The 10,926-nt window shown below is 41.4% G+C and overlaps 1 protein-coding gene across 3 annotated transcripts in view; it reads right to left on the bottom strand.

Annotated features, from left to right (window-relative positions):
- Nucleotides 1–230: 230 nt before the first annotated feature.
- Nucleotides 231–10,926, bottom strand: part of ACSL1 (acyl-CoA synthetase long chain family member 1) — a 36,084-nt gene continuing 25,388 nt past the window's right edge. For 2 of the 3 annotated variants that reach the window (XM_053459314.1, XM_053459295.1), the window contains exons 11-21: nucleotides 10,774–10,851; nucleotides 9,573–9,707; nucleotides 9,350–9,484; nucleotides 8,411–8,506; nucleotides 6,056–6,128; nucleotides 5,339–5,427; nucleotides 4,265–4,381; nucleotides 3,407–3,550; nucleotides 3,210–3,311; nucleotides 2,845–2,916; nucleotides 231–1,584 (exon numbers count right to left, since the gene is read on the bottom strand). In XM_053459314.1, the coding sequence (XP_053315289.1) occupies nucleotides 1,444–1,584; nucleotides 2,845–2,916; nucleotides 3,210–3,311; nucleotides 3,407–3,550; nucleotides 4,265–4,381; nucleotides 5,339–5,427; nucleotides 6,056–6,128; nucleotides 8,411–8,506; nucleotides 9,350–9,484; nucleotides 9,573–9,707; nucleotides 10,774–10,851 (1,182 nt within the window). In that variant the 3' untranslated portion in view covers nucleotides 231–1,443. Of the gene's footprint in view, nucleotides 1,585–2,844; nucleotides 2,917–3,209; nucleotides 3,312–3,406; nucleotides 3,551–4,264; nucleotides 4,382–5,338; nucleotides 5,428–6,055; nucleotides 6,129–8,410; nucleotides 8,507–9,349; nucleotides 9,485–9,572; nucleotides 9,708–10,645; nucleotides 10,724–10,773; nucleotides 10,852–10,926 lie in introns of all 3 variants that reach the window. The other variant, XM_053459305.1, reaches the window with a different exon arrangement.

Raw genomic sequence — 10,926 nt, 5'->3', positions numbered from 1 at the left:
ACGTGACCCCACTCTCCTTTCCCAGCAGCACATAGCCAGCCTTTCCTTCATCTGTAAGCAGTTTGTGTGTCCAGCAAATGAAATCCAATGCACTAGTTCACATGGCGCCTCACTTTTATTGAATCCTGCCATAAAAATCTACTAAACATGTTTACATGTATTATTGTATAGCCATGCAGACATTCCATGTTGTATGTTTACCAATCAAATCCACACAAAGAACAGTCATCTTTACAATATCATAATTGTTTATTTGGTTTCCTTCATCATTTTATACATTACATTTTTACTCTGACAGATGTACAAGGAAACAGGACTGAGAGCATTTGGTTTGTACAACAAAGATCCACACCGTTTAGCAAACATTTCCATGTAAATAGTCACAATTTAGTCTGGATAAAAAGATACTTTGTGCAGTTACTTTGATATAAATGAGATCACCCTAGTCTACAGTGCATTGGAATCACACAGGGCTTTAGTGCAAACCATTGTTGTGCTTGTTTTTGTTACAACTCCCTTGTGACCTGCAGTTACGATTGTGAAAAGACAACCTAAAACCATTAAAAGGTGGTGGTGGTGTAGAACATTTCCCTTTTACCCCACAAAATATATATCAGATACTCTTCTGTCTCCAACTATTCAGAATACCAGCAATAATTGCACTTATAAAGACTTAAGCTTATAGAGTCTGGTAAGGGGAAATAAGACCTAGCAGCTTTCTGACAAGAGGGAAAATCGGAAATTATGGGAGTAATAACATTCTAAATTTCAAATATAGTTATTCTGGCATGTTTTTGGTTTTTCATTTTTTTTTTTATAAAACAGTGGTCAAAATATTATCAGTTTAAAATGACTAATTTCGTGTTAATATTAATTCAGCATACAGTGTACAAACAAAAAAGTAAAACTAGATCTGATGGCGATTTGCAAAGAAATGATGCCTTGCATGCTTTCCTTCGTGTATGTACAACCTACCCCAAATTTGAGAGAATTGTGTTTTCTATTTTTAAGAAGAATCATCCACATAGTGTTCTTTGCAAATCCAAAAAACTTCAAAACCTATTCAAACCTATTTTACAGCACGTTCCACAGAAGTTCCTCACATATGCCATTTGATACGTTGAATTACAGTTGGCTCAGTCAACTTGTAACAAAACACCTGATAAACTGATAAGAAGCATACAATTCGAGGCTAAAAATACACAGATTTCAGAGAATTACTGTTGTGTTAGGGAAGTCAAGGTAATGTATACACACCTAGCTGTCCTTCACATTTTAAGGCCTACTCAAAGACTCGAGACCACCGTGCAAAGCTGCAGGTGAGCAGTAAGGCATTTTAGGCATGTCTTTGCACTATTCCTATGGCCAGTATCCTTTTGTTTGCTGTTGTGAATAGCTAACCGGTGACAAATTCAGTTTGGGCACTCCAGCTGTTCTCTTAAATTATACTTTGTTGTTGGCGTACAATTCCTCAATCTGCGTCTTGAAGTACTTTCTGAGCTCTGGTCTCTTTGCTTTCAGTGTAGGTGTCAGAAGGCCGTTCTCAACTGAAAACATTTCTGGATACAAAACAATATCTTTGACCTGCAAGCAAAAGAAATCATCAACTGGTTACATGAAAGGAATAACAGTTTTATTCACCAAACCACTGATTAGCAGACACATACATCACATAGTCCTTAACTTCACGTAATGATTCAGTCCTTCATAATACTGTGCTTAATAAGGACTTCATAATCCTAAATTATTCACCTTGAATTGCTTTACCTTGGAGTAGTCCTCCCACCAATTGACCACATGCTGTTCGAAGCGGCAACCTGGATCGTTCATTGTTTGCCCATAAAGTCAATACTTAAACAATTAGTTTTGCATTTTTTCTGCTCCACGATGTTGTTTAGATTTACCGTATTGGCTCGAATATAGGCCGCACTTTCCCCCCCCACTTTAAGTCTTTAAAGTGGGGGTGTGGCCTATATCAGGGGTCTAGCGCCCGACGCCCGGGACATGCAGTTCCGGGCGTCGGGCAGGCAGCAGGGTTAGGATACAGATCCCCCGCAGCGGTACAGGGAACCCGTATCCTATTATCTGATACGCTCTGACAGCCTCCCCTGCCAGCACTTCCCACGGGGGGAGTGCCGGCACGGGAGGTTGTCTAAGCGCGTCGCGCAGAGGTTCACCGGCTGCAGCGATGCATGCGTAAACAACCTCTGCTGCCGGCACGTCTGCACGATGTGCTTTAACAATCTCCCTTGCCAGGAATTCCCACAAGGGGAGTCCCGGCAAGGGAGAGTGTTAAAGCACATCGTGCAGACGTGCCGGCAACAGAGGTCGTTTACGCGCATCGCCGCAGCCGGTGAAAGTCTCCGCTGAACGTCTGCGTTTTACCTCTGCCCCCAAGACTTACCAGAGCAGACTCCCAGGTGTCTTGCAAGGCCGACGGGGGACATCTACACAATACGCGTATACAACTTCCGGTACCGGCATATCCACTTAGTGCTGGCACCGGAAGTTGTATTGCGTAGATGTCCCCCTGCCGGCCCCGCAAGACACCTGGGAGTCTGCTCTGGTAAGTCGGGGGGGGGGGCTGCAGTGGCAGCATATCTATTAAAAAAATTTCTTTAAAAAAGCACCAAACTTTTAGGGTGCGGCCTATATTCGGGTGCAGCCTATATCCGAGACAATACGGTATATGAATGTAACACCAACACTGGCTCTGGTTATATACAATACAGATGCATAACAAAACTCAAAAAGCTCTAAATTACCGTGTTTCTTGTGTTCCAAAAACTTCCAAAGTTACTCTTAAGTGCAGGTTTGGTGTTATAATGTAATTAAAATACTCACTTGCTCAAAGCTTTTCAAACCAGATTCTTTTCCAAGTTTCAGAAAATCTTCTAGGACAGCGTTTTTAAAATCCTGTTAAGAAATAAAAATGATAGAGAAACAAATTAAAGTCTGTGACACCTATCAAAACTAATGTTGTGGCAAACTGAACTGCATCAAAACTAATATGCACATAACAAGGGTATCTCCAACGTGTTGCCAAAATGTTAATTCAGGGGTATGCTGTTCTATACATTTACTTCTGCTCAAAAGGACAGTCTACTACCCCACACAAGAACGTATATAAAGCCCTTCAGAACTAGGACTCATCCTCAATTAGTAGGATCAGGCCAAGTGTATATATACAATCACAATAAACATATTACCTTGTTTTTACAGAGATCTTCATAAGATCCTTCAAATCTCCTCTTTTTTGCCCAGTTCATCACATTTTCTGGATCTGGCACCACAATTCCAACCAAGAAAGCCTTAAACAGATAATTGGGGAGAATTATTATTCTGGTAATGGCATAATCTTTCAAACAGGTCAAAACAATAAAAATATCTACAAAAAAAGTGTTACCTGTAAACTTTCTCCATGCACAAAAACCTGGGCCACAGCTTCACTTCGTACGTATACATTTTCAATTTTTTCAGGGGCTATGTATTCTCCCTGAGCCAATTTAAATATGTGCTTTTTCCGGTCAATGATCTTTAATGTACCATTCTAGAAGAAACAAAATGGCCATGGCAGTGAATATTAGCAATGTATTACACCAACCACCTGCAATATTATCTAAAGATGAAGAGTTTCCATCAGAAAGCACTCACCGAGACCATTTACCAGTATGTTCCATAACAGGATATAATACATTGTCCAGTAGTGTTTTCTCCAATAACTCTTCTTTTAATAAAAGCATAATGCTCTGGATCGCATGCCAAGTCAGCATTTTATGTGCTAACTAATGCAACTCTGTCAGTCAACCCACCTTATCACTCAAATATCAGCTTCAGTTTATCCTAAATACAGATCTCTGAATGGTCTGTCTAATCTGTTATTCCTCATCAGTTACCCCACTTTGAGGCTACTTGAGGGCCACTTGGTTTCTATTACCATAGTAATCAGGTCCAAAGACACACAGTGTCCACTGCAAATCTATACACCAGTACATTTCTGACCGTATTGCTAAATCCTCCCCCCAAGAGCCTCGTGCTTAAGACTTTTTACAAAAGTTTTGTTCTGTATTCAAGAATCCCTTCTTTTAACACGCTTACAATACTGCCACCTAGAATTTAACCCAACCTTCCTACCGCAACACTGCAGTACTAGAAACTATAAACCCCCCCACCCCATCATCATCCCTGTTTCTAGCTAACATTGTGTCAGTAGTGCGTGTTTGTGCTAAGATTTAAACTATGTAAAAGGTGTCAAGGTACTTACTGGTAACCACTTTCCAATATCGCCAGTGTGCAGCCAACCATGCTCGTCTAAAGCTTCTGCAGTCTTCTCATCATCTTTTAAATAGCCTTGAAACACATTCGACCCTTTGATACAAACCTAGGAACAAACACATTGGTTAGATTTAATGCTGCTCCTAACAGGAACTAGAACACAGAAATGAACACTACTTATGTGCCTATGGTCATCCAGCGTGTTTATTCTTGTAGTAGTGATTATTTTGCGTCCCTAAATAAGGTGCGAATTGAGATTTCCCTCAAACAGTTCCAGAGCCAACATGGTGCAGATCTAAACGGAACTACAGCTAAAGTATGTGTATCGTTGGTCATAAAGGTCTCCTCCACCTAATTATAACACCTTAGGTTGTGTAACATTTTATCGGTTCAATGCGCTTGTCAGTATAACGCTTTCAGCTTTTAACTTCATGCCAACAGAGCCAAGGCTAACAAGGCACGCGTACACTCACAGAATGTCAACATTGTGTTCAGTCTCTCGCACTGCATACATGTGCGGAATGAATACTTAAATGGCAAATTCCCTCTGCACAAAAGAATGGGGAATCCCAGATGTCAGTGAAGCGGACCAGAAGATTACAATAAAACCCATTGTTTATGGCTATTTCCTACAGCGCACCTGCTGCTAATGTACACACAAACAACACGTTTGTTTCAGGTGCAGAGAATGGACAGCGTTTGTCTTATCAGGTGGGGATGGTTTTAGCTCATAGGGGACATTACACAGGGGGGAAGCAGAGTGTAAGCAGATCGACCCTTGTTAGACACTGATAAGTAGAAACATATGTCTAGGGTTGCCAGTTCTCTCTCAATCGCAGGAAGATCCTAGTTTAAGACGCATGCGTCACCCACTGGGCAGACTACTAAACGATATCTATTTTCCATTAAGAATACCTTATATTGTTAGCCCACTAAAATACTGCAATAGTCGTTTGATATCAGAAGGTTACACATAACTGTTGCTATTGTAAATGCAGTAAGGTCAAATGGTGGTTACGACACACAAAACACACACATGGTTTGAAGGATAAATTGTACTCACTTCACCCTCTCCTTTAGCTGCAAAATAGTTCATTTCTGCCACATCGACAAGCTTCAAATGATTGCAGGGCATTGGTGCCCCCACGTGACCTGGTAAGATTAGAGAGAGGCAGGGTACCATGTCATACATCTCTGAAAAAAGATGCTGCTCTAATAAAGCTGCCAGTGCTTTATTAGAACCCGTCTGGTTGCAAATAGCTTACTACACAAATAAATATCTTTAACAAATAAGGACATAATTCCATGAATGACAAAGAGACACACACACACACACACACACACACACACACAATACTTTGTTTAAATTAAAAACCCAAAAGCCCCCCCACACACACTGTAACCAAAGGCCAACAAATAATTAGATTTACTAAAGGGTGGAATTTGTGGTAGTTTTCATCCCAAATCACCAGCTTCACTAGTCAAAGAAAGGACTGGCCCAGCACAAAGCACAGGTATATCAATGAGATTTTCCTGGACGGAGTTATGCCGGACCAGCTGTCCTCATGCAGAAGAAGCTTGATGGGGTCAGTCCTTAATTTTTCATAGTGAAGTTAGCAAGATGAAACAAGAACTCTTAATCCAACATATCTGCAGACTACTGCTTTAGTAAATAAACCCTGTGGTGAAACCAAACCATAACATTCACATTAATCTACTTATTAAAAATAATGAAAAACAGTAAAACAGAACAGCTTATCCAGATAAAAGAGTCTCTTACCGGCAGTCCAGTCTCCAGGAATAGTCAGAGAACACCCGGCTGTGCATTCCGTCTGACCGTAACCTTCGTAAAACTGGCAAACAAATACTGCCGTTAGTGAAATATAAATTAGGAAAATGAATCCTGACCATTTCAGCAAACTATAACGAAGAACAATTTCTTTCATTATTTGATTATGAACTCAAAGGCTTCCTTGAGAATTATTTGACGTAAAGTTCAATGTTTTACTCCAGGGCTATTGTGATTTCTGGAAAAAAGACTTTCCTTAAGAAAAGTGTACTCTTCTGACTGTCTATAACCTTTCTATAGTAATATACATTCTGGATAAACTGGGAAGATGATAAACATTTCTCACAACGACCTGAGGTCAGTCATGGCCTCTTGGTGACAAAAAGGGTATAAGCCAGTGACATACTCCAGCCTTGATGTTGAACTCCCACTTTCAAACATCACTTTTCCTGTGGTTCCCAGGAGGGAATACAACAGGGCGTTATTAACCTTGTCTTACTTCTACTTAAGGTAGCACATCATCAATGACTTGTTACACATTTAGAACAATTACAAATCTGGATAGTCTAGACCAGACCTGGGCAAAGCACGGCCCGCGGGCCACATCCGGCCCGCTGAATAGCTCGGACCGGCCCGCAAAGAGTGTCCTGGTGACTCACCAATGAGTCCGGTGTCCCCCCCCCGCCACGGTCACTTACCTTAAACTCCTGTGTTGGAAGCGTTTGTCTCGGGTGCCGGCGCTTTACGCTGGGCGCCGGCATATGACGTCAGACGCCGGCGATCAGCAGTGAAGCGCCGGCACCCGAGACAAACGCCTCACGCTTCCAACACAGGAGTTTAAGGTAAGTGACCGGGGCGGGGGGGGGAGATCCTGAGAAGGGGGGGTTAGGGAGTTAGAGGGGAGATACTGAGAAGGGGGGGTTAGGGAGTTAGAGGGGAGATACTGAGAAGGGGGGTTAGGGAGGGAGGTCTTACTGTGTGTGTGTGTCTTACTGTGTTTGTGTGTGTGTGTCTTACTGTGTTTGTGTGTGTGTGTCTTACTGTGTGTGTGTGTATCTTACTGTGTCTGTGTGTGTCTCACTGTGTCTGTGTGTGTCTCACTGTGTCTGTGTGTGTCTCACTGTGTCTGTGTGTGTCTCACTGTGTCTGTGTGTGTCTTACTGTGTCTGTGTGTGTCTTACTGTGTCTGTGTGTGTCTTACTGTGTCTGTGTGTGTCTTACTGTGTCTGTGTGTGTCTTAATGCGTGTGTCTTACTGTGTTCATAGCTTATTCAGTTATTGTAATAAATATTTTAGCCCATTTTTTAGCTCAAAATATTTTTTCCTTTTTTTTCTCCTCTAAAATCTAGGTGCGTCTTATCAGCAGGTGCGTCTTATAGAGCGAAAAATACGGTATGCACTCCGAAGCCTTGTTCATTTTGTTCACTTCTGTGCTGTGCTAATAGTTATTCAGGCCTTACTTATTCAAGCACCTCTACCAATGACGTAGGCTTGAATAACTTTATTAAACAGCACATAAGTTAACAAAATGGACAAGGCTTCGGAGTTTGTAGTTTGTAGAGGTCTGGCCCTCTAAAACCATTCCAATTTCTCATGTGGCCCCATGGGAAAATTAATTGCCCACCCCTGGTCTAGCCCATGTTAAAAATAGCTACACCACCTATAATACTACTAAGGCAATCTCATAAAAGCAGAACCCTGTTAAATCTTGTGTAGATTTAGATCTTGTCTTCCTTCCAATAGTCTGAACGCCCACTGTTCCTAGCAACCCAGGCTATGTGTTGGGTAAAATAACCCCCGTTATAAAATCAAATTAACTAAACAACGCATGGTAAGAAACCTAACATTATTATATGGGTATATATGGGGATTGGTCACACCAAACGGCAATATGTAACAGACTAGTTAACACTGAAACACCTAATGTTACTATAGTTTCATTATTGAAGCCCAATCCGACCCAACATCACCAGCACATAATCTATTCCAAGGCATTATGTGGTTAGTACGAGAAGATGTTGATACATTTTCATGGAATCCCAACCTGAGGGGAGTTTCCAGACTCACAGTTTTAGAAGGAAGCGATATTCGTTAAAGAATACCAAATCAGGGGAAAATAAATTTATTTACAGATGGCAGACAGGACTGTGGAGATCCCACTTACAGCCCTTTGTAAACGAGGAGCACATATGCAGCTGCAGATCTGTTTTCAAACTATTAAATCATAGAGAACATTGCACCCTAGGTTCTTCTCAAACCTCGTGTGCACCATGCTTGCAATCCCAGGCAGCGTTCAGTTAGGAAGACATGATATAGTAGAACCTGATCCTACTAAAACCGACCTACCTGACAACCCAACGCCGCACGCAAGAACGTCAACACGGTGGGAGAAACAGGCGCTGCTCCAGTTACCATTAGCCGCACCTTTCCGCCAAGGCTGGCCTGAAGAGAACAAGGAAAAAGTCAGAAGAGTATCAGAGATCCAAGCAGCATGCCGACCTCAAACAATGATACATGCTGAACACGGTGTGTGCACTTTTAGGGAAGGTTTGCTGGGTGTGCATGGCAGATAAGGTGTTAAAAATATAAAAACCCTAGATTATATATTCAACTCTTCATCAGGACACGCCTTTGGCTACAATGGTAAACAAAGGGCCTAGGGTAAAAAGTGATGGTCCTGTTTAACCACTTTCCTGCTACACGGTGAAACCCTAAATATATGTAACGAGCCCCACCTCACAGCGTGTTTGTAACACGCACACACCTCCAGCATCTGCATTCTAGTACTGCAAGTACCCCCTCCCAGCTGTCTTGCTCTACTGGTTTATACGATGGTACCGTGTACATATTCTTATAGGGCTTTTGCGGTCGTGAAACAATCACTTAAGTATTTAATCCTATTTGGAATGGGTTATTTTCTCAGGTAATTAATGGCACATGGCGGCCATCACGTGCACTTTAATACACATAACCGAGTAGACCCTTTAAAATTTCTGTGGTATCCCCTTTGTCAATGCATGGGGCGGTTCTTTAGAGTCCCTCATATGCATTCTGCCCCTTTGACCACCCCTCCAGCTATTCAGCCAAATGCACCCCTTGCACGTCTCCTGACACAATATACCTTCTACCAGTCAGCGCCAGTTTTTAGGTTTTTTTTTTGGCAAACATTGCAGGGCGATTTCAATGGAAGTGTTTTTCTGCCACCGGCAAGTAAAAATATCCACTATCCAAGAAACGACAAGAACAAGAAAAAGTCTAGCATTTCAAAGAAAAATAGGGATTTACCTGAACTTTGTGAAATATGAGTTTATCCCAAAAACTATTGTTTCGTATAACGCCGCTGCGCAGTTCTGCTTCTTTCCTTTTGGAGGCAAACTCCAACATCCACCGCTTCATAGGAGTATTAGCCTGTCCGAAGATCTAATGCAGAAAGAATGGCTTTGAGGATTTACACAATAGGATCAGCCTTTAGTTTTCAGTTTCCCAAAGATGATCACTTTGCACTTACTTTGTCAAACATACGGTTCAGGAGCCGGGGCACTACAGGGAAAATTGTGGGTTGTAAGGCCTTCAAGTCATCCATTAGCAATCTGATGTCTCCTTGGAAGTAACCAATCCGAGCCCCATGACAAATCACAACGCACTACAAACGGGAGAGACGTGTGTTATAACGAACGAGCACCATTAAAATTGGCTTAAATCACTCGAAACATTAGGGTTTATTAAATTGTGTGTGAGATACACCCAATCCACAATTCATTATGTAGCGATTAAACCCAACTCAAGTGAAATGTACTTGCAGAAACCGCATGGTATACAGAAGGCCATTTAAAATGCTTTGTTCCATCTACTCTTTAATCTAACATTTTTTGCCAGAAATACTTAAGTGTCTGATGACACAAAATACTAGATCAAGGACTAATTAAGGTTTGAGTTTGTATATGAGGGAAAAAGGGGCAAACTAGATGGGCAGAATGGTTCCTATGTGCTGTCATGCCAAGTTTCTAAATTCAGGCTTCACAAACTCAAGCTCTTATGAGAATAAACTGTCAAAAAAAACCCGTGCTGTTAACGGTGGAAAAGCACCTGAAATACATTTTTTTAAAAAAATACAAATTATGGAATAGCAATTATATCAAAACTTAGGAGCTCAGATTTTTTGAAGGAAACCATCATTATTGGCTTAATTTTAGTTTTTATGTAAACTCTAAATCTCATATTTAGTGGGGAAAATGTGCTCAGTCTTTTGTTAACAAATCAACAAGTGGGGTTCTAGAACACAACTGTTTTTCCAGCATTATGTTATATGCCTTGATATACCAACTAGTTAATCCAATGATATAGGAAAGTACCGCTGCTTCGGAAGGCAACTGGTAGTAAAGTCCATAAAGATAATAAGGTTTCAGTGCTGGGTGGTGATAACTGAAATGAGTAGATTGATATGATTCAATGGTCGTCAAAACACTGAAGTCTCTTTTATAAATCGAGCTGAGATAACAAGGCTCTGTTCTACTATGTCTATTCACTACCTACCTCATAGCTAGTCTATGCGCCTTCTAATTACTTTCTACAGATTCTTACCTGGACCAGTCTTTCAAACATGTGTGCCAGAGGCAAATAGGAAATGTGTATATCACTGGTGTTCAGAGTAAGCAAGCTCTGGAAGATACAACAAAAGTGGCTAAACATGTAATAACAGAGACGCCTACCTCCACCACTCTCTCGAACATATGGGCCAGCGGCAAAAAAGAGATCAGAACATCCCGAGTAGAAGGAAACACCAAGCCCTGCGCAAGAGGAGGTAGAGAAGCGCAAAGAGGAGAAAAGCATAATTGAGTGGAGTTGAATCACAGAGCAATCGT

This window comes from Spea bombifrons, chromosome 1 (assembly GCF_027358695.1).
Source record: "Spea bombifrons isolate aSpeBom1 chromosome 1, aSpeBom1.2.pri, whole genome shotgun sequence".
NCBI lineage: Eukaryota > Metazoa > Chordata > Amphibia > Anura > Pelobatidae > Spea > Spea bombifrons.
This window is presented reverse-complemented; position numbering and strand designations above follow the sequence as displayed.